The 27,027-nt window shown below is 39.0% G+C and overlaps 1 protein-coding gene across 1 annotated transcript in view; it reads right to left on the reverse strand.

Annotated features, from left to right (window-relative positions):
* Nucleotides 1–5,155: 5,155 nt before the first annotated feature.
* The window catches only part of Ltn1 (listerin E3 ubiquitin protein ligase 1), a 59,766-nt gene continuing 37,894 nt past the window's right edge, over nt 5,156–27,027 (reverse strand). Inside the window, exons 19-30 of the mRNA XM_045149402.1 lie at nt 23,118–23,260; nt 21,119–21,254; nt 20,774–20,918; nt 19,101–19,314; nt 18,376–18,613; nt 16,690–16,764; nt 14,539–14,725; nt 10,778–10,949; nt 9,911–10,131; nt 9,057–9,251; nt 7,987–8,154; nt 5,156–7,247 (exon numbers count right to left, since the gene is read on the reverse strand). Of these exons, the coding sequence (XP_045005337.1) occupies nt 7,185–7,247; nt 7,987–8,154; nt 9,057–9,251; nt 9,911–10,131; nt 10,778–10,949; nt 14,539–14,725; nt 16,690–16,764; nt 18,376–18,613; nt 19,101–19,314; nt 20,774–20,918; nt 21,119–21,254; nt 23,118–23,260 (1,957 nt within the window). The 3' untranslated portion in view covers nt 5,156–7,184. The remainder of the gene's footprint in view (nt 7,248–7,986; nt 8,155–9,056; nt 9,252–9,910; nt 10,132–10,777; nt 10,950–14,538; nt 14,726–16,689; nt 16,765–18,375; nt 18,614–19,100; nt 19,315–20,773; nt 20,919–21,118; nt 21,255–23,117; nt 23,261–27,027) is intronic.

Consider the following 27,027-nt stretch of genomic DNA (forward strand, 5'->3'; position numbering starts at 1 on the left):
AAAAGTACTCCAGACACATGCACCACCTTGTGCATCTGGCTTTACTTAGCTATTGGGGAATTGAACCTGGGTCCTTAGGCTTCACAGGCAAGTGCCTTAACAGCTACGCCATATCTCCAGTTCCAAAATAAGTTTAAAATGGACAAGATCCAGTTATTGAAAATTTTTGTTTTTATTAACTTTTTAATATAGGTTGTAGTGTGTCCCCTCCCCTGGTTCCCATTTCCCGAAGGGCCCACAGTAGGATTATTGGTGTTCACTGTAGGGTAATTAGGGCCTCAGGGGACAGAGATTGGGTGCAGGGAGGGGGGAAGGCTGTGCCTCAGAGTGTTTGTACCAGCCTTGTGGCTCTTACAATCTTCCCTGCACCCCTCATCCACAACAGTCCCTGAGCCTTGGCAGGTGTGTTATTGGTTGGTGCTGACCTCTCTGTAGCCTCTGTATTTCTGTGATGGTGTGTTTCCATTTTCCACATGTTTGTTGCTACTTTCCTGAATGTGGGTATCGGGCTAGCTTTGGGAGCAATATTCACGTAGCTGTTTGCTCCACTATTTATTTTGGACCTCAGTAAATGTGGTAGAGGTGGCACATCTTATTGTGAGAATTTGGCTATCTTTTCTTGTATTGCTGGATCTTGGATCTGCTGAGTATTCTCTGCCATCTGGAAGATAAAACAGATTCTCCAACCAACAGTAAGAACAGCTTTGATTAAAGAGAATATGCCTAGGAGCTTGAGAGACACTTTGATGAGCTACCCACTCGACTTGTACAGGGAACAATGGGGGCTTCTCTCTGGGTAATGTGACTTTCCTCATCATGGAGTACTGACTTGGTTCCCAGTACCAGTTGAGTTCTCCCCCACTGGGTGGGCACTACGTCCAATCAGAGGGCAATTAGTTACCTACAAAGGCTTTGTGCCACTACTGCATGAGTGCGTACTGCTTGTCTAGCTGGTAGATTGGCTTGCAGAGCCTCTCCCTTTTTCATGCAGTTGGTGACCATTGTGACACAGTACTCCCACAGCACTTTCCAGCACCATGAAGGTTTGCCCAGGCCAGGACTAGCTCCCCCAGTTCCTACGTTGCCTCTTGGTGTTCTGAGATGGCAGCCTGTGGATCATCAGCAATAAGATCTTAACTTTTAGCTCTGTCTGGTAACTAAGTGCTTGGCAAAGACCTGTATTTTTTTTTTGGGGGGGGGGGGCAGGCGAGGGAATCACACAGATCACCCTAGCTAGCTGTTCAGTGTGGGGATTAACCCAAATCTGGCCCTGAGATTCACAAGCTCAGAGCCCATGGTTTAAGGCTTAAGCTTTCTCCTCCTCCTACTGGGCATTACAGTATGATCCATCTACCTCCCTTTATAGGGGCTCTATCTCATATACTGGTTTCTAGAAGGAAGGTTCCGATTGTGCTGATTACTTTAGTCTTTGGTTTTTTGTAATTGTCCTATTTTTCAGTGTATTTGGAATCTATACAAATGGAAATATGCTATAAATTTAAGTTGCACACTGGATCCTAAGGACATAACAAATGTAAAATATGTAGTTAATGAATTTTGTAGTGGTTATTATGTTGATATATTTTGAATATACTGAGTAAAATAAAGACTGTTAAAATTAAGGTCACCTCCTCTTGCACATTTCATGTGCCTGCTAGCACAGTCTAGAGTGACACATTTGGCTCTCATACTTCCCTTGAGCAGTACGTGAACTGCATATAATCTGATAAGACAATGGTTTCCAACTCACTTGTAATATATGGGCATTTTTGGTTATCATCAGAACAGGGTTGGGACACTGGTAACAAGTGGATATTTACAATACATAGGGAAGTCCCTGGAACAAATTAAGCAGCTGAAAATGGCAGTTGTGCCAAGAGAAAAACTGCTCTAACCATTACTCAACTGCACACATAACACCAAAAATCTATCACCACTTACAGCCCAATGTTTGACCCAACAGCTCCTGCAACAAGAGAGCTGCAACCTAGATTGACTGGTTGAAGCATCTTAGACCTTGTACTAAGTTCACCTTTCAACCTGATTGTATTAACCAAACTAGCATCACAATAATACTAGGAGCTTTCCCCCTAAAATCAGAAAAAGGGCAAGGAAGTCCACTCTCACACTTCTGTTCAACACAGGGTAAAACAAAGCAAGCAAGCCATTCAGGCCAGAAAAACAGATCATCTCTTCAGGTTACACGGTCTGACACATAGTCTATTCTAAGCAATCAGAAAAATGTAAGGAAGTTAAGCAAGACCACTGAATGTAAGATGATTATGCAAAAATAAATCTATGGTACCACATAAAAGATAGTAAATACCACGTTCCTCCCATTTCCTCACCAAGTGGTGTGTTAAGTGAATGAAATCCAGAATCCTTATTAACCCTAGGTGATAAAAAGAAGTCCATGATTACAGTTCTCCAGTGTGACAAGTGCCCATGCCCAGAAGAGATATGAACACTCCTCCACCAAGTTTTCCTCTCAGCATTTCTTGTTTGGTCTTAAACATAAAAATGAAGCAATATCAGCTGGCTATAAAATAACCATACCAGACTCTCAGAATCCAGTATATTACCAGAAACCAAATATTCTTAGGTGGCTTAACTTGGAGCATGTGAAATTAAGAGCAATTGAAGTTAGAGAGAGGAGGACAATTTAGAACAAAATATGACTACATGTATTGAAATGCCACAATGAAGCCCATTTGTTTGTATGTTGACCTAGTAGTAATAATAAGAAAAGAATGAGTGGTATACTTCGTATGTTTTTTAAATAGCATATGAATTTAGAATGCTATGGAAACTAACTGGTTTTACCTTCTCTACCACTATTTTCTTTGTTGCTGGCAGAAAAAAACCCAACCCAGAGCAGCTTGTGGGAGGAAAGGGTTTATTTTGGTTACAGACTCAAGGGGACATTCCATGATGGCAGGAGAAAACGATGGCATGAGCAGAGGGTAGACATTACCTCCTGGTCAACATCAGGTGGACAATAGCAGCAGGAGAGTATGACAAATACTGGCCAAGGAGAAATTGGCTATAACACCCATAAGTCTGCCCCCAATAATACACTTACCTCCAGGAGGATTCAGTTCCCAAACTGCCACCAGCTGGGGACTTAGCATTCAGAACACATAAGTTTTTATGGGGGATACCTGAATTAACCACCATACCCAGTGAAAGTTTTTTTTTTTTTTTTTTTTTTTTGTGAGGTAGGGTCTCGCTCTAGCCCAGGCTGACCTAGAACTCTGTGTAGACCTAGACTGGCCTTGAACTCACAGCAACAATTCTCCTACTTCTGCCTCAGAATACTGGGACTAAAGGTGTGTGCCACCACCCTCCAAGGCTGAGGGTCTATTGCGGAAAAGATGGCAGAAAGAATGTAAGAGCCAAAGGAAGAGTATGACTCCTTACAATGCAACTGTCCAGATAGAAATTGGCCTCAATACCCATGATCTCACAGCGCCTAGCAATACCTTCACAAGACCCTCATAACAGAAAAAAAAGATGATGACATCAAAATAAGAGAGACTAGCAGAGAGATGGAGTGATTATGATGGAGAGTAGAGTTGTGAAGGGCAAAGTGGGGGAGGAGAGGGAATTACGGTTTACTGTCTGTAAGTATAGAAGTTGTCGATAATAAAACAATACATTTAAAAAAAGCGGGGGAGAGAAAGTGTGTGCCACCATGCTCCTACCTTATACAACATTTTGTTTGGGTTTTGTGTTTTTCTTGTTTTTTCAAGGTAGGGTCTCACTCTGGTCCAGGCTGGTCTGGAATTAACTATGTAGTCTCAGGGTGGCCTTGAACACTCGGCAATCCTCCTACCTCTGCCCCTTGAGTGCTGGGATCAAAGGTATACGCCACTATGCCTGGCCAGGAACAATTTTTGTTTGTTTGTTTGTTTATTATTAGAGAATGACAGACACAGAGAGAAAGAGACAAGAGAGAGAATGGGCATGTCAGGACCTCCAACCACTGCAAACGAACTCCAGATGCATGCGCCCCTTGTGCATCTGGGTCCTGAGGAATAGAGCCCCGAACCAGGGTCCTTAGGCTTCACAGGCAAGCACTTAACCACTAAGCCATCTCTCAAGCCCAGGAACAAATTTTTTAAACAATATGTAAAAGTCTCAATCATAAAAGAATGACTGATTAAATGGGAAAATTCTGCAAAATCAAAGATTCTTATATACCACATCCAGACAAGACACACATTAGAAGTGTGATAACAAAGCACTGTGACCAGTAAGAAAACAAATAATTTAGTAGGAAAATGGGCAATTTATGTACAGCAAATTCATAAAATAATGACTAATATTCATGAAACTAGATCTCTAGGGAGCTAGATAGGTAAAAATTAAAACACAGATGGTCAGGGATATAGTTCAGTTGTGAAACACTTGTCTAATATTTGCAATATCCTGGGTTTGATCCCAACACAAGAATCAAAAACAAAAAAATACACACAGATCTTCAATGTCCTAGAAATTTCACAGTCGGATCAGACTAGGCATGAGACTAGGTAGAAAACCAAGAATTCCTTCACTGCTGTATGGAGTGGAAACTTGTATGACACTTTGGAGAGCAATTTGACACCATGTGAAGAAATAGTGTACATATCCCCCTTACCTAAAATTCCATTTTTACATATACTTCCAGAACCCCTGCCACATTAACATGAGAAAGAATGATAATGTACACTGCAACACTGTTCAAATGGCAAAAAGCTAGTAACTGAAATGACTCCTAGCAGGAGGACTGGTAAGTGAGTATGGTGTTAAACAGCAACTGAATGAACAGGACAAACTGCAAGACAGACAACTCAATTTAAAAACAAAAAGACTGTATCATTTACTGACACAAACACACAGCACAGTATAAAGTCTGCGGCAGGAAGGACGCGCGCTGACTACAGAAGAGTATCTTGGGTCTAGCGAAGGAAGGAGGAGAATGGCAACAGGGAGGAGTACAAAGAGTAACATTTTATTTCTTTAAAAATCAGACGCAGATATGGCAAAATAGTATGTGAAGAGTACAAGGGCATTTATATTAGTTTTCTGTATATTTCAAATATTTTATATTCAAAAAGAATTTTAATGGGCACATGTGGTATAACAATCAAACAGCATTAATATTCACACCACAAAAATGTATAAATAACATTTTATTAAACCACAAGACTGCATATACATACATTAGACTTAGAGCATGGAATAAATAAAAACTTAAAAAATTTTAAATTTATTTTGAGGTTCTAAATAACTTTGTTGTGGGCTTTTAATCTCATGCAGTTTAAAGATATCTTTATACTAACATTTTAAGGGTTGCTATCATTTCTGTTAGAGTTGTCAAAGCTGCATAAATAAAACTTTAATACAGTACTCTCAATTTCAGTCTTATTCTGAAAAGCTTTTTCTTTAGCATATAAACAGTAACAGGTTTACAACAATACAAGTCCTAAGTGTGAAGAGTGGTTATTTCATTGTAGCTAGTATTTCACCAACAATCTGATGTCTTAATGCTTCTGTAAAAAAAAAAACAAAAAAAAAACACACCAATGCTCTATTATTCCATTGTCTATCCTACTTTGGCTTTGGGTCAGGAGCCAAGAAGAACTAATACTGTAAGGCTATAAACAAAGTTTTACTATAAAACCATTTTTAAAGGGGAAGCATGTAACTATCACAAGGGCATGAAACAACCCTTAGGGATTACCATGTCAGAGACAGACAGACAGAGAATATTTCCAGAAAGGGGTTAAGAAGAGGTAGTAGGACTTTGTTTACGTATTTCCCTTCCTGTCTCTGAGCCTCAAGGCTGTAAGGTAATAAATATTACACAGAAAAATATAGGAGACAAAACTGCATCTTCAAATGCAACTCAAGAGACCCATACCTCACACAGCATTTCACCTAGTCTATGATCCTCCGACCACAGTCACACTATTTCAAGTAAGAATCACGTTACCCAGTTGGTGGTAGGCAGTAACTTTATTTCACATGAGTTGCCATTTGTCAAATAAACATTTGCAACACAAATGACTGACTAATCTCTTAAAAGGCTTAACTATTAGATATGAAATGGAAGACTGTAATAAACTTCTAAATTTCTTATACTTTGGACACTATTTAAGAGTAACAGTTCGTGGTAAAAGGCAGTTTTTCTCTTGACTAGACACTTCACTCTGTTAGACCTAATTTTACTTAGCACTATAATCTTTTAACTTTCATTTCTGAAGGCTCAAAATAATTAGATCCCCCAAGTCCTTTATTTGGTATAACTATGGCTAGTAAGAATATCAAACTTTGCCTTACAAATTTAAAGCCTCCTACAGCATTCTTAGACATTGTTTGTACCACTAATCTTTAATTTTTAGTATTATTTGCTCCTCTCAATAGAGGGATAACTATTTTGTTTCACAAATAAATCATTGCTTTCAAATTCCCACCCTTTGGAGGTTTATTACACTCAAACTGAGTAATAAGTTATTTCACCAACATATGGAAATTTTTCCATAAGCAAAAGGTGAGTATCATGAATTTAATCTTCGGAATTTTAGAATCCTTGATTAAGAGGCACCTTAAAGTTCAGCTTACATTCTTTTATATAGGATTTCAGAGCATGCTTCAAATAGCTTAAGATAAGCCATATTAATCACTTAGTGTCATTTTTATCATTAAAATGATCTCAAAGAATCAGAATTCTACTAATTCTGCTGTTAAAACTAGTAAGTCTTAAGCTATCTGTAGATATAACTCAGCTCAGTTCATTCTGCCTTACAGCTGTTTGAGAACACAAACACACTGGGTGGGTTTGTAAGTTATAACATAGTTGTACAATTCTTTCATAAATTTCAATTCTATAACCTAAGGTATTGTTCACAACATTATATATATATATTTTTTTAAAGATACAAACAGATTAAACCATTAATATAAACACTTTCTCTCAAATATGTAATATTCTCTTGTAAAAGAAGTTTCCAAACATTTATAAAGCAATTTAAGATTAAGATAAACCTGATTGTAGGTCATTAACATTAATCAAGAATGATTTTCCTGCAGTGGTCTATTTAAAAGTGTAGTGCTTACTGACTTTCTCACATCAGCACTGTAGGATGGATCCCAATCCAATGAATCTGCTCACTTTAGGGATCAATTCAATGAAAACCATTTCAGAAGAAGGTCTCACGACAGAGTGGGCAAGTGGACTTGTTGCTAGATGTAAACCATTTATACTGAAAAAGAAAAAGCTTAATGTTAAGAAAATATTCTGGAGCTTTTTAAGATTTTTATTTATTTTATCTTGAGAGAGAAAGAGAATGGGCACACCAGGGCCTCCAGCCATTGCAAATGAACTCCAGACGCGTGGCCACTTTGTGCATCTGGCTTACGTGGGTCCTGGGAAATCGAACCTGGGTCCTTAGGCTTCACCTTAACCACTAAGCCATCTCTCCAGCCCCTATTCTGAAGCTTTTACCTCAATGTATACAGCTAACATAACCTTAAAATGGTAAAGTGAGCAAGGGAACACTAAGTATCTTGCCTCCCTAAGTGCCTCCAAAGTTAGCACCACAGGTAATACTTCTACAGGCTCCCCTGTGCTGCATCTCCTGAGGCTCATGTGCAAAACCACTGAGGTGCAGGGAAGATCTATGAAGCAAGTAACCAGAGCCCAGCTTCCTTTCCAATATGATGTTTAAACAAAGCAAAGGGCTTTGGTGCCATATGCCCCACCAGAGTCCTTCATGGCTTAGACGTCATGAAACCATATCTACTGCTTGAGTGCTTAGTATTCCGTTAGAAATATCCATTTAGTACAGTGCATCAATACTCTTGGTGTAGAAAGCTACTTTTATCTTTTACAGATTTGGAAGATTCACTCTTTCATATGCGACCCCCCACCACCATTTTCTTTCAGAGTTAAATTGCGTACACACATGGAGCACATTAACAGTAACTTCTCTTTAGGCTTACCAAGCAGGCTGAATGGAACTTTTTCTTGCATGTTCTACAGGCTTTTTTGGGAAGAGAATAGTTGAAACCATGAATGACTGAGAAGCAGATCATGCAATCTTCAACACCCTCAAAACGTTTGTCTACATTGTTTTTCCACAGTGCTAGGCCTTCCATAATACTTCCATTCTGTTAACAGAGAAAAATGAAAGAATCAGTACACTCCGAAGACCGCCAGTGTTACTCTTATTCAGTTTCATACATCTCTGAAGTTGAATTAGAATTCTGAAAAAAGAAAAAATATATATCAGTTTGGCTCCATTCTGATCATATTCATAAATATTAGTTTTAAAAATAACTTCTGAAGTTTTAGGAAGAGATGTAATTTTTCTCCATTAAAGATAGACTTTGAAGGCTTTAGAACCAATACCACAAACTTTATGGTGTCTGCTTCTCTAACAAACTGTTAAATAATTAAGTCATTTTAAGACGGATATGGTGGTTCTGGCCTTTAGTCCTAATACTCAGAAGCTGAGGTAGGAGGCTCAAGAAGAGCCCAAAGTCAGCCTGGGCCCTATGTCAAATAAGAATGTCACTTAGAAGAGTTTCCTAACTGACATCTGACAATGACAAAACTAGCTTCCTTCTTAACTTGATTTGTTCCAGCTTTACAATAATGCTAAGAATATGTGCTCTAAATTTTTTTTTTCTTTTTGTATAATACCTGAGGTATATCACAAGATACAACGGAGTTTTAAAATTTATTTAAAGGTCAAAGTCTTTCAGAATACTAACATATCTGCAACTAAAGGAGAATTTAAATGCAGGAATAAAAGTGACCAAGAAAGCATTTGTTCATCTAATACCTCTTTAAAGATTCAATTTCCTTAATGATGTGTTGTTCTACATCTTTTATAATGTCAGTGAAATGAAATCAGTCTCTATCATGTACCAGAAAATAAACTATAAACCTTTACAAATTAAAGCAGAGATTATCACTGAAGCAGATATTAAGCAAAAGAGATATAACTTGTGTTTGACTGCTCTTTTAGATAGATCAACTGTGTCTAGTGAGGGCAAAAGTGCCAGACCTGATGAGTGAGGTAAGTGCTTAACTGCAGCATCCAGTTTCGCCACTGCTGAACAGCCACTCCAACTCTCTTTCCACTTTCCACTGTTATTGAGCCCAAAGGGTAATTAGAAGGCAACTGTATTATAAGTTCAATGACGATATCCTCAATAGTGTAAGTAGCCATCACTTCTCGAGTAGTAGCTCGAGCTTTAACCTACAGCATAAGAAAGGCAATTTACTTACTTTTGCTAAATTCTTTTGTCATTTAAAAAGCAAACCATTTTCATAAGTTCACATTAATAGCTAAAGACTCCACAGGAGGAAGAAGCAGACTATCATACTCACTTATCTAACATGAAGGATTTAATAAGTACATTTAAGACCTAGGCATGCTTTATACTGACTTTATGATATTCACAGTTAGTCTTATAAGAAATCCTTGCTCAAAAATTATATTTTATTTATTTATTACTTATCTATCTATCTATCTGAGGCAGGGTTTCACTGTAGCTCAGGCTGACCTGGGATTCACTATGTAGTCTCAGGGAGACCTTGAACTCACAGTGATCCTCCTACCTCTGCCTCCCAAGTGCTGGGATTAAAGGCATGCACCACCACACCTGGCTGAAAAGAAGTATATTTTATTATAACAGGTTTGTCACATAACAAAGCATCATTGAACAGACAAATGATACCCAGAATTTAAATATCACTTTGTAGCTCACCATGCTTTTCATGATACAGAATTAGAAATATAAGACAAACAAATTTCTCTAAATTCTGTATCAAGGCTAGAATTTGGGGATGATGTAAGAAGATATGACCAATATTCAAACATGTTTTCTAGAAAAAGAAAATCAAGACCATACTAACCGTCATGCCATTAAATAACTGTGTACTTGTTTGCACAGAAGATATTTCTTGAAAAGAAAGAACATTGCTGACATACTTGCTTGTAAATCTGTCTACAATATTGAACACACGCTTCTCACTGCTATTCCACCACAATCTAACCATAGCGGGCAGGTCTTTTAATGTCATATGATAGACTGAACATGCCAAGTGTGGAATATGGTATGGAAGAGTTGATGTTTCTGAGAAAAAACAATGAATCCTTTGTTAGTGATAAATACTTTGTACTTAAATAATAGGCTAATATCAGTATTTTCCTAGAAAACCATCCTTAATTACTCAATAATTGTGCTCCAGCTCATAAAACACACACAGCAGAAAGGTATCAGAACTCAAGTATCTTAATATCCTCCTATACATTCAAAGTGGACCACAAGACTGGCACACAAAGAGTGAAAACCCCAACTGGTACTGAAAGATCTGCCTATGGTTTCCCTTGAAGACCATGTGTGGGTGGAACACATGTTTTTAAAGGGAGTGCAGCTGGATGTGGTGCATGTTGTCCCTTCAGAATCTGAGTTTCCAGGGTGAAGGATATAAACTTTATTCATCTTTCTTCACCAACTGAAGGTTATGTGTTTACATATCTATAAGGTCTTACCAAATACTTGGAGAGTAAAAAGTTATAATCTCAACACACTAAGCATCCAAAATTCATTAAGTTCTTACAACCTTCTCCATGAGATCTAGTTATTTGTCCTAGTTATATATGTTTGGAAAATGGTGAATTTCAGTATTCTCATAGCTAAGACTCTTTGGGGGTATCCTCTATAACCCAAAAGAAAACAAATACAACTCAGACAGAATGTGTCTGTGTATCTCACTGACCTCTAATACTCAGCTGAAGCTCCTCAGTAAAGAATGTTTTAGGGTCCTTATTTGAGACCTCGGTAGGTATGTCTCCACAGACTGGGTTTTCTGGCATGAGTCTGAATAGGTGATAGAGTAATTTGTTTAAGCTCTTAGTTTTCCGAAGGTACATTGAATACAGAGCCCGAAGCTGGGGGGAGTACAAAGAAGGTGTTAGTAAGCCCAATTAAGCCAAGACAAAAGAACAAACCAAAGTATAATGGGTTATACAATGTTACAGTAAACTGCATTTGCTTCAGCATTCAGGATTCATTAGAAAAGGCTACAGATGTAGCTCGGTGGTAGAACACTTGGCTCACATACACAAGCCCTAGTTTCATTCCCCAAAAATGTTGAAAAAAAATTACGTGGAAAAGTCTTATGCACCACATCTGTAAATTCCAGATACACCTTGTGATGTGGCACTGTTCTTTTCTTCATAAGCCAGCAGAAGTTCTCGGGATCCCCACCCTTAATACTTGATATATGCTTCTAACATCTTTCTCAAATGTTCTTCTCATCACTACAGCCACACTGGCTTGCAGTATATACCGAAGCCAAGACAATCTATTGACCATTCCCCACAAATGATTCACTCTCCTCCCACACATTCCTTCCACATCATAGTTCTCAATCTTGCAAATTCCTGAGTACAACTAATCCCATTTTTAAGATTAGCCTTATCCTTTAGCAATCATGACTGCATCCTTTTAGGACTGAAGCTCAATGACCAGTAGCCCAAAATGTCTTGAGGAATGACTTCACAATTGTTTTCTCAATCAGAAAATTTCATATAAAAATATGGATGCTATTGCTTCTTGGTGAAGCCAAAGGACCCAGGTTTGATTTCCCAGTACCCACATAAGTCAGATGTACAAGGTGGCACATGCATCTGTAATTTACTTGCAGTAGTTAGGAGCCCTAGCTTGCCCATTTTCTCTCTCTCTGACTTGTATTTTTTTTCTTTCTTAAATAAATAAAATATATTTTTTAAATATGAATATTGGGCTGGAGAGATGGCTTGGCAGGTAAGTGTTTGCTTACAAAGCCAAAGGACCCAGATTGGATTCCTCAGGACCCACGTAAGCCAGATGCACAAGGTGGCGCATGTGTCTGGAATTCATTTGCAACCATGGCTGAAGGATCTGGCATGCCCATTCTCTCTATGCTTCTTTCTCTGTCTTTCAAACAAATAAAATTAAGAAGAGGGAGGAAGGGAAGGGGAGGGAAGGGAAGGGCAGGGGAGGGGAGGAAGGAAGGAAGACAGCCAGGTATAATGGCACACACTAGCAATCCCAGAGCTGAGGAGGTGAAGACAGATGAATCCCTGGTTCACTATCCAGCCAGTCTAGCCTAGTTGGTGAGCTCCAGGCAGTGAGAGACCCTGTCTCAGGCTCGAGAGATATCTCAGCAGTTAAAGGCACTTGCTTGCAAAGCTTGTAGACCAGGTTTGATTCTCCAATACCCACGTAAAGCCAGATGTACAAAGTGACACAACATCTGCAGTTCATTTGCAGAGGCAAGAGACCCTGGTGTACCCATTCATTTCTCTGTCCTTGCAAATAAATCAATTTTTTTTTTTTTTCAAAAAGAGAGAGGGGCTGGAGAGATGGCTTATCAGTTAAGGCACTTGCCAGCAAAACAAAAGGACTCAGGTTCAATTCCCCAGTACTCACATAAAGCCATATGTACAAGGTGGTACATGATTCTGGAGTTTGTTTGCAGTGGTTATTCTCTCTCTCTCTCTCTCTGCCTCTTTCTCTCGAATAAATAAATTATTTAAAAAATGTTTTAAACAAAGAAAGCCTGTCTCAAAAAAATTGGACAGCATCAGCAGAACAATACCTGATGTCCTTCAGGCCTCCACACATACACATGTACTTATGCAGGAGTACACCTGTACACACACCAACTTACATACATACATACCTGTATGCACAAACATGCACATGTAAAAGTTTTGTAACCAGTTTAATTTTTCTGGTTTAGTCACACCTTGGTTCAAGTTTCAAGCTATAAAAGCTGCTGTCCTATTTTTTTGTGCCCCTGTCCCCAACTTGAAAATCAGACAATGACACACAGTCACTTTCCTGATTTAAGAAATAGATAATACAAAGCAAAACTCTTTAATACTGAAGCCTTGATCTGCTGCATTGTTTAGAAATCAACAATACTTTTATATTTGTTTTTCGAGCTAAGATCTCACTCTAGCCCAGGCTGTGACCTGGAATTCACTGTTGCCTCAGGGTGGTCTCAAACTCTCAGCAATACTACCTCTGCCTTCCAAGTGCTGGGATTAAATGTGTGTGTGCCACCATACCCGACTCAAGATCAACAATATTTTAAGGAATAAATGTAAAAATACATCATGAGCAAATATAACTAGCTTACTAACTAGCCCCAAATATGAGTGACAGGCTTGAAGAAAACCAAACTAATGTTTTTAGCAAGTAGGTCAATTTGGTGTCTCCTTAGATACACAAGTAACAATGCACAGGCTCATATGCTTGTCCAAAGCAAGGATATAAGTGACAACACAACCTATAAAAAAAAAATCACACTGAAAAATAACAGCAAATATTAAATACATTTTAAATAAAACATGACAAATTAGGTATTTTTGTATTGACTGTCAAGGCACAAATCAAGCTGATTTAATCAAAACTTAATTCAAGCTGGGTATGGTGGTGTATGCCTTTAATCCCAGCACTTGGGAGACACAGGTAGAAGGAACACTATGAGTATGAGTTTGAGGCCACCATGGGACTTCATAGTGAAGGTGAAGCAAGACCTTGTCTTGGTGGTGGGGTGGAGGTGGAGGGACCTTAATTGAAGCCAGGCATGAAGAGTGCATGTAATCCCAGCATTCAAGAAACTGAGACAGGAGAATTGCAACTTGGAAGCCAGACTGGACTATACAGCAAGACACTGTCACAAATGAAGAAAAGAGCTGGAGATTGTTTTTTTTTTTTGAATTAGTGAGAATCTTTCTAAAGAGATAAAAGCTAAAGCTGGCATGGTAGTGTTTACCACACGTTATTCCAGCACTATGGAGAGTGAAGCAGTAGGTTTGAGACCAAGGCCAGCTGTGTGACATAGCAAGATCCTATCTGAAAAAAATAAGTGTTTTAAAAATTGGAGGGGGGGCAGGAAGCAAAGATCTTGTTAAACTTTATACAAGAGAGACATCTAGTGGCTGCTAGAATAATTGGAGCAAAACATTAGGATTTTCACTTGATTAAAGCTTATCATTTTGATAATGAAGACAATACATTGAGTAACACTTTCATAGATCTCTCTCTGAATGCTGATCTTTCAAATAAGTAAATTTCCTTTGATGTAGCAACTGAAATTTCCACAGCAACTGCAAGTTTCCCAAAAAGCAGGATCAAATTCCATTTCTTCTAAAATTATTACTATGGTAGTATAAAATTATGTAAGAAGTGCTCTCTTATGTACAAGAAAATTATCTACTCTCATTTCAGAGATACTTGTAGGAAAAAGAAAGCATGTACTTCGAAGTGTGAGGATGTAGTAACAAGTGAACTTGACAGCAAGCTGAAGTTGCCTGTGTGAGGTCAGATCAAATGTATGTCATTTCCCCTTTGATTCAAAAGGAGAGACTGATGTTTAGAACAGTATGAAGAAACACAGGACAATCAGAACTATCAAATATTGTCCTCTGGATTTGAATCCCAGCATTAACCAGCTATTCAACCAAGAGCCATATGTATATTTACCTGTGAGGAAGCAGCTTTGAAGAAGGTAAGTATCAATCTCCAAGTGAGGAGGTACCCCAGGACATAGCAGAAATCCTCACTCAGTGGCTTAACAGTAACTATCTGTCCAACAGGAATGCATCCCAAGATGTTCTCCAGTAAGTCCTCTTGAGTGCTAAGAAGAGACATCAGGGCTGCCGGGGGTGACCTAAGAAGCAATGATCAAACAGCACAATTATATTCACAGCTTGTCTCTCAACAAATTGAAAGTACTTATAAACTTTAAGCATTAAAAAAAAAAAATCTGTCCCCATTTTCCGAAAACACTTTTAAATGTTCGTTTATAGGTTCACTTCATACAGTTCTAACTACAGTGTCTGAAAGGCATGCTGTAAAAATAAAGAAGCTGGGTATTAGCACTTTAACACAGTTGTAAAACAGCCATTCCAACTTTCTGTTTTGTAGATTAACAAAACAAGCCATACCACTGGGAAGCAATAAATTAATCCAAAAGCTAGTCGTGAAACTTCCATGTCTTACCAAGCCCTTGTCACATTATAAAGGAACAGAGAGCTGGGTGTGGTGGCGCACGCCTTTAATCCCAGCACTTGGGAGGCAGAGGTAGGAGGATCGCCATGAGTTCGAGGCCACCCTGAGACTACATAGTGAATTCCAGGTCAGCCTGGGCTAGAGTGAGACCCTACCTCAAAAAACAAAACAAAACAAAAACAAAAACAAAAAAAATTCTAAAAATTCTAAAAGAACAGAGAGGACTAAGACCTTGAAATTCATTTTTCTATTTCTTTAGTGTTTACTTAGTGGTGTAAGATGTGCCAAGATCATCACAATCTACCCAAAAGATGAACTGTTGATCATCATACTATAGGTCTTGTTGGAAATCAGTCACACTAACTCTCAACAATGTAACTTAATTTTCATTATTGAATCATCTAATTCATTACCATTTTCCATGAACTTATGAGTTTTGTTTTTTTTTTTTTAGGCAAAATACTCATTCACTTCCTTTCTATAGTGCTCTAACTTCATTCTTTCCTTTTACCTTTGTGGTCTTCTTCTCTCGTGGCTTCTGTCCCCTAGCTCATAAATCCAGGCCATCTCCAAGCTTCTGCCAAGACTTCTCTACATCCACCTTAAGTACCAAGTCCTCTGTGCTCTAAATGGTCACCAGACCTTACTAACACAAGACCTGACATCTCTCTATTTGCACACCACTCTCACACTGCTATCTCTACTTCTGCTTGCTGCTTTCCACAACTCACACTTCATATTGTTGCAGAATCAGCTGGTGGTATACCATTTCCTAGTAAATACTGTCCCAAGTTCTTATTGTCATCAAGGCACCTGATGACACCTGAACTATTTGTCTCATCTCATCTTCTGCCAGGCCCTCCCTACACTGCACACTGCGTTGCACACTATGCTCACAGAACAACTGAGCACTGCTTGTGGTTTGCTACAGCACAGGAGCATGCAGACTGGAATCAAGAACAAAGATTCCTTCCCTCACAGAGCTTGCATTCCAGTGAAGTAAGATACTGGAGTGAAAAAGCTGTTAAGTGACAAGTTCTCAACACTCATGTACATCATCAAGAGCCATGCCTGTGTGTCTGCCGATGACACTGTCCTCCATCGTGCTGACATGCCACCGAACCTTAAAACTGCAGTTTCAGTGTGCTGTTTTTTCTTCTGGAAAAAGTCTTCTTCCTGGGCACCACTAATTATGCCTTCACAACCTGCTATCCATCCTTGTTCTTAGCACCTGTTATGCGCTACACGCACAGGGCAGAATCGTCGGTACTAGATTACAAGCTCCTTAACAAGAGAAGTGCTTACCACACACTGCACTACCACACATCATACTCGCCCTCGGCACATAATACTACTACTTCCATAGCAGCCATGTTGCCAAGGAGAAGTTAAGGAACAGTAGCAAACGGGAAGGATGATCTTGGAACTACAAAGGAGAAAGCTAGGTCACGTCTAGAGTTCATTCTTATCTTACAGAACTTTAAAACAGCCTATGTAAAGAACGAATATATTCTCTATAACTAGTGCCTTTCTGCTTTCCAGTCTTCTACACCCATGGGCTGAATTATGATAACTGAATAAACCAAACCACAAGAAGGAAACCAGGCAAACTAAAAGCCTCACAAGGCTGGCTCCTCTTCTTCATCTCCGTAGGACTTCAGATTATCCTGATCATACTGGGGCAGCTCAGCCATCAGTCTGGAAATCAGAAGAGTATAGATTTACTTATCCATTGTCAAATTTTGTTCAAAAGCAAAAAAGCAAATATGTATTTTACAATGAATATATCTTTTAATATTTTTTTCTAAAATACCTACATGTAGCCAGGACTATCTGAATAAAACTTATATGGGGGAAAATGACCCATAAGATCAAATAACTTTTGTCACCCTTATTGCTGAAATACATAATCCAGTCTCCTTTATTTATTTATTTTGCATGCGTATGGCATATATGCATGTGTTATGCATGTTCATGTGTGGGCACACATGTGCAGTTGTGAATGCACATGGGCATGCTTCAAGTGGAGGACAGAGGTTGACGTCAGCTGCCTTTTACCACTGCTTGTCCAGGCTGACCTGATTCACTCTGTAGTCCCTGGCTAGCCTTGAACTCACGGTGATCTTCCTATCTCTGCCTTCCAAGTGCTGGGATTATAGGCGTGCAACACCACGCCTGGCTGCTCTCTCCTTCATGACAGGGTTTCTCACTGACGTTAGAGCTCACCAATTTGGAGAGACCAGCTAACCTGTAAGCCCTAGGGATCCTCTTGTCTTGGCTTCCCCAGCTCTGACATTACAGCACGTCCTTGTCCAGCTTTGAAATGGGTTCTCGGGATCTGAGACTCAAGTCCTCAAGCTCATGTGGTAAACACTTTACCTACTGAGCCTGGTTTTCAGTCCCTCCTCATTTTTCTCATTTTTTCTTTCTTTCCTTTCCTTTTCTTTCTTTCTTTCTTTTTTTTTTTTTTTTTTGAGGTAGGGTTTCACTCTAGCTCAGGCTGACCTGGAATTCACTATGTAGTCTCAGGGTGGCCTTGAAATCACAGTAATCCTCCTACCTCTGCCTCCCAAGTGCTAAGATTAAAGGTGTATGCCACAACACTGGCTTTTTTTTTTTGAGGTAGGGTCTCACTGTAGTCCAGGCTGACCTAGAATTCACTATGTAGTCTCAGGCTGGCCTGAAACTCACAGCAATCTCTGCCACCCAGGTGCTAGGATTAAAGGAGTGCACCACCACACCCAGGTCCCATTTTTTTTATTTTTTAATGATTAAGACCATAAACTTGGGCTGAAGATATGGCTTAGTGGGTAAGGGGCTTGCCTGCAAAGTCAAAGGATCCAAATTCAATTCCCCAAACCCACATAAGCCAGATGCACAAGGTAGCACATGCATGTGGAGTTTGTTTGCCAGACCTTGGCATGCCCATTCTTTCTTTCTCTCTCTGCCTCTTCATGTCCCCATCAAATGTACTAAAAGTTAAAAAAAAAATTAAAACCCCATAAACTAAATGTATGTTGTATACTTTAAAGAAGTAAAATAACCACTCAAATAGAATTAGTAGCCTATGGGGCTGGAGGGATGGCTTAGTGGTTAAGTTGTTTGCCTGCAAAGCCAAAGGACCCAGGTTCGATTCCCCAAGACCCACGTTAAATCAGATGCACAAGGGGGCACATGTGTCTGGAGTTTGCAGTGGCTGGAGGCCCTGATGTGCCAATTCTCTCTCTGTCTCTCTCTCTCCCCCCCCTTACTCTGCCAAATAAATAAATAAAAAGAAATTTTTTAAAAAAGAAATAGAAGCCTTCTTACTTGTAGAGCATGTGGTAAACAGCAATTTGCACAGGCCTCGCTCTGTAGAGGAGCAGTGGGGTCAAGGTGTTCAGCAAAGTTTGCAGATGATCTGGCAAGTTCGTGTACTGGCCAGGAACCAATCTTTTCGGAAGCTTGTGGCTCAGTAACTGATCCTTTGAGATGTACGTTAAGGTTTCACACATAGGCTTCAGTACTGCATTCTGGAAGGATGTTTCAGACATATCTTTGTTTTTTCCTGATAAAAAGTAAAGAAACATACACATCTCAAATGAAAGTTAATAATACAGACTGACTGACCCAATCAAATGTCCCCCAAGAAAATGAAATTAGCCATTAACATTACAAGCAGTCCTACAGAGAAACATGACATATATTTTAGTTAACCTCAGTTGTTATAATGACGTTACTGCACCCTTATAAAAGAAAGCAACTTCATGAGTTCCTGTCATGTCACTGGGACTATTCATGTAAAGTAAGCATGTTATCTGAGGTTCTGTATGTTAACTTGCATGGACGTTGAGAAGCACACCACTTTTTAAATTTGTGTCTGTTCCATAATGCAGCAGCATATAGGATGCTTCTGAAAACCCAAGTGTGCCCTTCTAGCTCTTTTCTTTCCTATACGTTAGTACTGCTTGATTTAAACATCCGAAGTTTAGTGTGAATTTTTCAAGCGGTCATTTACAATGAGTCTCATTAGTATTTTGCTTTATTTCACTTACTTGTAGCAGTAACCAAAATAGGTAAGAGCAAACTGTGGATGCCTTGGGAAAAAAAATCTTTCCATTCACTGATTAGATTTACAGGAAGATTGGCGATGGTATCCGGAGTGGCTGAATCAAAGAAGGCACTGATATCACAGGCCAAATCAAAGCTGACACAGGCCAACAGCTGTATGAGTGGAACAGGATACAAGGCCTGATTCTCATTTGCTGTCTACAGAAACAAGAGAAATGAAATAGATAAGCAGACTTCTACCAGAGTACAACACAGAAAGAGAAAACTCCTCTTTCATTGCTCTGAATTTTAACAATAAAAGGCAAGCAAAGTGAGCACAGAATCTCAAAGAAAGCCATGGTTTTGTTGTTGTTGTTGCTATTTGGTTTTTCAAAGTTGAGTCTCACTCTAGTCCAGGCTGAGCTGGAATTCACTATATAGTTTCAGGCTGGCCTCAAACTCACTGTGATCCTCCTACCTCTGCCTCACAAGTGCTGGGATTAAAAGCATATGCCACCACACCTGACCATGTATTTTACCTCAAAACAACTTTCTTTTAAAACTAAATATTGGGAGGCTGGAAAGATGGTGGCTCAGTTTCCTAGTACCCCTGTAAAGCCAAATGCACAAACTAGTGCATGCATCTAAAGTTCATCTGCAGTTGGCCGGAGGCCCTGGCACACCTATACTTATTCTCTCTCCAATCAATAAATAAAAGTATTTAAAAATTAAATTAGATATTGGGCAATTATAATTACTAATGATTATTTTATTCTGAAATGTGCTTTCTTAACTTCTAAACTATGAAAGAAAATATTATCTACCATTTACCAAGTATAACACATTAATTAATTAATGCATTTCTAGTTATCTTGGCAGCCCAACAAGTTGCACAGCACATTATTTTAAAATAAGGAGGGCCTGGAATTAGTTAAAGGCACCTGCTTGCAAACCCTGCCAGCCCAGGTTCAACTCCCCAGGGCTCACATAAAGTGGGACACACAAGGTAGTGCACGCATCTGGAGCTTGTCTGCAGCAGCGAGAAGCCCTGGCACACCCTTTTTCCTCTCCCATCTCTCCCTCTCAAATAAAATAAATAAATAAAAACTTTAAAAATAAACAAACAAAATGATATAAGGAATGTCAGGATCAGTCAAGGTTAAAGTCTAAGTCCCACAGCTAAAACTCAGGCAAAGCAGAGATTCAAACCAGTTCAATCCTAATGGACTTGCTGTCTCAGAGCACATGAGTTATATTTCTGGCTGGTTTGGTTTATAAAAAGAACACTAACTCCTTCTCAATTTACTTTTATGAATTACTCTGCAAATAATGACTTAGTATGATTTAAAAATAATTACATCCATAAAGACAAAAATAAAACTTGCCAAGAAAAGATAAAAGCCTAAAAGGCCCACAATATAAATGATAAATTAAAATGAGCGTTAATAGAGCATTTTATTAATTTTTTGGAGAACTGGTCCCTGAATGACTGAAGTCATTAAATCAGTTTCATTTTTCTGGCCTGCCAGATGGCAGCTAGTGCAAAAATATGTACAAAGTATTTTAGATGACATTTGCAAAGGAATTTTACAATCATTACTTAAAGAATGAGCACATAGTTCTGACATATAGGGACACAAAGACTCAACAGAGGTGATGATCTATCAGGTTAATTTACCTCCAACCAGGCCAACATGGAACACATGATGAAGTCCCATTCACTCTCTGCCAAAGGAGATGAGCAGTGTTTCAAAAATAGGGAAAGGAATCGGATTATTTCTATATTTACACCAAGTACTTCTGGACTTGCTTCTGATAAATTACTGTGATAAAAACAAAACCAATATAACAGAAAACCAACATTAAATAATTTTATTGACATTGAATTAGGAAAATTCCATTTTAAATCATATAATTACAAAAAGACTCAAATATATCCCATACTGTACAAAAGTACATGTATAAAATACATAATCTGGATCTACACTTTATAACAGGGAAATATAGACAAAGCCTCACCTACCAACTGAAAAGAAAAATATCTTCATGCTCTTTCTTCCAGGTTATTATAATTTTCAATATACCATGTAATAGCTCTCCATCATCTATGCTTCTGGTTTGAAGACAAGAATTAAAAATAGCAAGATGTCCAAAGGCACCTAAAGTAAATTCAAAATCAAAATCTAGTGTAAATACCTTCTAGAAGAGAAAATCTATTCTGAAAGGCCAAAAACTTACTGCACAAGTTATTAACTTTAAAAAGGCTTCTATGAGCCTGGCAGCATGATACATGCCTGTAGCCCCAGCACTTGGGAGGTAGAGGCAGGTGGGGGCAAGGTACAGACCAGGCTTGGCTACACAGCAGGACACTGTCTATGAATGAATGAATAAATGAATGAATTGAATAAATAATCCATGAAAATGTATCATTCTAAAGATTCAACCAATGAGTTTATGAACTCTACAGGGCACAGACATATCCTGTACCCAGTATCCAGTTTCCAGTACAGCATATGGAATTGGAGGGGAAGGAGGGCAGGAAGTGTGTGATATTGAATTTTAACCTCTAATCTTATATAAGACCTTTTTGCACTCGTTTCTCAAATGAAAAAAAAAAAAAAAAGACAACTCTAGAGTAGAGTATAAAATTAAAGATAAAGGCTGGGCATGGTGGCACACGCCTTTAATCCCAGCAGAGGTAGGAGGATCGCCATGAGTTCGAGGCCAGCCTGGGACTACAGAAAAACCAAAATAAATAAACCAGGATATGGTGCTCTATAACTCAAACATGTAAGACAGCATCCATGATATCTGACACACTTTTGCATTACAAGATGTCCAAAACCTCTGAAAGTGAAATTCAAAGTAAAAATTGAATTATACTACTACTATAAAAAAGAAAGATTAGCGCTGGAGAGATGGCTCAGTGCTTAAGAAGTTTGCCTAAAATACCTAATGACCTTGGTTTGATTCCCCAGTAACCACATAAAGCCAGATGCACAAAGTGGTGCATGCATCTGGAATCCATTTGCCTTGGTCAGAGGCCCTAGTGCACACATACTCTGTCAATCTCAATCTCTCTCTCTCTCTCTCTCTCTCTTTCTCTCTCTCTCTCTCTCTCCTTGCAAATAAAAAAAATTAAAAGCCTATGTCGAAAGCCAAAAACCTAGGACACAGTCCAAGATAGTAACTCTAGAGGGCTTATAACAGAATAGACAAATGATCTTATTAATTGTTTAAGTACCCTACCATTCCTCAAAAGCTACCTGCTGGATCCACTGCACTGTATCTTAAACCTTCTATTGTAAATGCCAGCCAGACTGAACTATGAAGCACCCTTACATATTCCGTGTACCAGGAATGATCTTCCACAAGATGCACATATATACAAGTGTTTATCCTTCAATATCTTACCTAAAATATTTCCTTGTGTAAAATTGCCACTAACCACATGGAAGCCATAGAAACCCCATCCTTTCTGCCATTTCCATGATAGTACATTTTTATGCTACAACAGTTGTAACATGCTGTAGGTTTATGTCCATCATCTCTACAGTAGCCACTGCTACAAAGCAGATGTGTTTATCAAATTAATAATAATTCATACATCAAAAAACTCCAATACTAAAAAGCCATTCCTTCTTATTCCTTCTTTGGCCTATGTTCAATCACTGGTTGACTAGGGAGAAACAAGATATAGCTTTAAAAAGCTATACATGGAGGGCTGGGTATACATGGACAGTGCTCATCTAGCATGCACAAGACCCTAGATTTGATCCTTAGTAATACACACATACATGACAGAAAATGATGAGAGGCTATCTGTGTATATAAATTTTCCTTTAATGCTTCAACATTTCTGTTCTAAAAAAAATCTCATCGTAAGTATCAATCTAATATGTAAGAAAGATAGAAAACAGAAACATATCAGCTGTAGTTCAGTTATCTCTGCTAATTTACATATTAATTCTAATCTCAAGCAATAATTAAATTGATGAAATATTTATTATCCAGCAACTAACCGTCAGTCCTGCAAAGGTCTTCTTTAGTCCAGCCCAAAAGAGCAGGTATACACTGAGCACAAAATTCTTTCTTTTCTTCTTGGGACAAAAATGGGCAGAGACTTTGAATGGTATGTAAATTACCTTCTGTTAGTGGAAAGAAACTGTTCAGAGAAAAACATATAAATTACATTCATTCTATGTGTAGTTATTTCCCAAAATTCCTCTTATTCATAATATTCAAAAGGACTAAAGCTGGGCATGGTGGCTTACACCTGTTAATCCCAGTACTCAGGAGGCAGAGGTAGGAGGATTTCCTAGAGTTCGAGGCCACCTGACACTACATAGTGAATTCCAGGTCAAGCTAGAGTGAGACTGTGGTGGTTTGATTCAGATGATCCCATAAACTTAGGTGTTCTGAATGCTAGGTTCCCAGCTGGTAGAAATTTGGGAATCAATGACTCTTGGAGGCAGTATTATTGTTGGGGGCGGGCTTATGGGTATTATAGCCAGTGTCTCTTTGCCAGTGTTTGGTACACTCCCCTATTGCATTTGTCAACCTTACGTGGACCAGGGGATGATGTCCACCCTTTGTTCCTGCCATCGTCTTCCTCTGTCATCGTGGAGCTTCCCCTTGAGCCTGTAAGCCAAATTAAACCTCTTTTTCTCAAGCTGCTCTTGGTTGGGTGATTTCTACCAGCAATGTGAACTTGACTGCAACAGAGACCCTACCTTGAAAAACCAAAAAGGACAAAAAAAAAAAAAAAAGGACCAAAAGTTCTACTATATAAAATACACGTACACACACACACACACACACACACACACACACACACACACACACACAGGCTGGAGAGATGGCTTAGCGGTTAAGGTGCTTGCCAAGCCAAAGGACCTCAGTTAGATTCCCCAGTACCCACGTAAGTGAGATACACAAAGTATCATATGCATCTGGAGTTCATTTGCAACAGCTGTAAGCCCTGGCACACCCATTTTCTCTCTCTCCTGCACTCCCTCCCTCTGTTAAATAAATAAATGAAAATAAATTGTTTTAAAAATATTTTTTTTAAAAAGCTACACCCAGCTATACCACTCCTAGGCATGTATCCTAAGTACTTGACACACTACCTTAGAGATACTTTCACATCCATGTTTATTGCCACTCTATTCACAATAGCTAGGAAATGGAATGAGTCTAGATGTCCCCTACTGATGAGTAGATAATGAAGCTGTGGTACATTTAAACAATGAAGATCCATTTAGTAGTAAAGAAAAATTATAGGCAACTACAAATTTCGAGTGGATACTTTATTTTGCTGCAGAGCATATCACTTATTCCCTTGGTCTGATGATTTAAAAAAAAAAAAAGCACATCAGTATACTGAGCTTGAGGGTAGAGGGTATAGCACTGGGGTTAGAATATTTGCCAGTATGCAAAACACAAGATACTGCGTTCAATTTCCAACACACACACACACATACACACACAAACACACAAGCAATATATGCAACTGCTCCCCATCACACACTTGTTTTGCTCTTTTGAGGCAGGGTGTCACTCTAGCCCAGGATGACCTGGCACTTACTCTGTAGTCCAGGCAGGCCTCAAACGTACAACAATCCTCCTACCTCTGCCTCCCAAATGCTGGGATTAAAAGTGTGTGCTGCCATGACTGGCTATGCTGCTTATAGGGGAAAAAAAGCTGATTAACTATAAGCAGTACAAGTAAAGGTATATATTCATTCTTTGAACTGATATTCATATATGTACATAAACAGCTGAACTTTACTGATATAAATAACATTAGAATCATTTTATATTTTGTGACTTTCATACTTGCTCTATTTCATAAATATTAGGCATAAATTATTCTATATTAAAAGTAAAACATAAAACAATAACAAACCAAAAGCATCAACATAATGCTTCATATTTCATGATTTAGTAATTTACCATAGACACCTAGTTGATTGCTCCAAAATTTTTGTTTTTAGAAATAATTCTGATAATGTGAAATTATCTCCTTTCTGCAAATGCAACCACCTCAGGGCAAGCACCACTGTCTTCAAAATGAAATGACGGGTAGTAAAGGAGTTTCCCAGCAGCACGAGCACAGACTTTCCTCCAATACAGAGCTATGAGCACTCATTCTAGCCAGGTCCTGAAGCCCTAAGTGTACATTATATATAATTTTTAAATGTACAGATGCCAACAGATCGTTTTTATCACTAGTCTCCAAAACTCTTTTCACAGGATGGAAACTCTACAAATTAAGTAAGGATTCCCTGCCAGTGCTCAAGGGGTACAGTATATGAATTTATGTCCCCTAATAGACTCAATTGCTTTATTAAAACTGTAACTTAGATTTACAGCCACCTGGAGGTGTCAGTGTGGGCAGGTGCTGGGGTTCCAGCCCTCAGGGGTTACTGGAGGCACATATGAATAGCAGCCTAAGGGCTTGAGCTCTATGTGGGTCCCAGAGCTTTGGGGGGGGGGGGCTTCCTGGTCGTTTTTCTGTGTGTGTGTGTGGATCTGAAAAATGGGCCAGCTTCTTCCACCATTATGGAACTTCCCCTGGATCTGTAAGCTTCAATACATCCTGTTCCTCCCATCAACTGTGTCTGATCTGGCAGTTCATCCCAGAAGCATGGAGATGACCAAGACGAGACAGAGGGAAAACGCAGAAGAACAGAAATTAAGGGTAGCCTGGCCTACACAGGGAACTCCATGCCACACAGGGCTATGTAGAAAATGAAGAAGAACCTCCCGTTACACTCACTTAGAATACGAAGAAGACCTCACGTTACGCTCACATAAAATACGAAGACCTCCTGTTACGCTCACATAGAATACAAGGAAGGATCTCCTGTTACGCTCACATAGAATACAAGGAAGGATCTCCTGTTACGCTCACATAGAACACAAGGAAGGATCTCCTGCTACGCTCACATAGGATACAAGGAAGGATCTCCTGCTACGCTCACATAGAATACAAGGAAGGATCTCCTGTTATACTCACATAGAATATGAAGAAGACCTCCTGTTACGTGATCCTTTCCTGGCAATCCCCATTCTGTTTCTGTCTCCAAAATTCTGACTGCTCTAGACAGGCCCATGTAAGTGGAGTCCTTGGTATTTGTTATTCTGTGACTCACTCTGGATAACGTCCTCAAGGTTCATTCCTAATTCACATGCAGCACGTATCAGACTTTCCTTGTTATAGAGTTGAATACTTCATACGTGACTTTTATTTACTCATTTATTCACAGTAGTCTCTAGAACTTTTTTTTTTTTTTTTTGGTTTACTGAGGTGGCCTCAAACTCACAGTGATCCTCCTACATCTTGCCACCTGAGTGCTGTGATTAAAGGCAATGTGTCATCATACTGAGACTAGAACTTTTTACTTTTATAGAATCAAGTGTCTTTTCCATTGTAAATAATGAATTTTATGCTTTAAGGTCATATTTAAAGATTTGTTCATAGATCTTACCTTAGGATTGCTTTTACCTGAACTTTATTTTTAATATAGTATAATAGGAGGTGGCTTGTTTGCTTTTCATTATACAAGTTTAAATTTTTCCACCATTTTTTAACACTGACTCACTCACTGATTTGAAATGTGTTTTTTGTTTTTTCCCCAAGGTAGAGTGTCAGTCTAGGCCAAGCTAGCCTCAAACTCAAAATGATACTGCTGCGACCTCTGCCTCCTGAGTGCTGGGATTAAAGGTGTGGGCCACCACATCCGACTTTGAAATATTTCCTGTATTAAAAACTACATTCAAGCCATGGTGGCCCACGCCCTTAATCCCAGCACTCAGGAGGCAGAGGTAGGAGGATTGCTGTGAGATCAAGGCTACCCTGAGACTACATGGTGAATTCCAGGTCAGCCCAGGCTAGAGCGAGACCCTACCTGGAAACCCCCCCCCCCA

This window comes from Jaculus jaculus, chromosome 5 (assembly GCF_020740685.1).
Source record: "Jaculus jaculus isolate mJacJac1 chromosome 5, mJacJac1.mat.Y.cur, whole genome shotgun sequence".
In the NCBI taxonomy this organism is placed as follows: Eukaryota; Metazoa; Chordata; class Mammalia; order Rodentia; family Dipodidae; genus Jaculus; species Jaculus jaculus.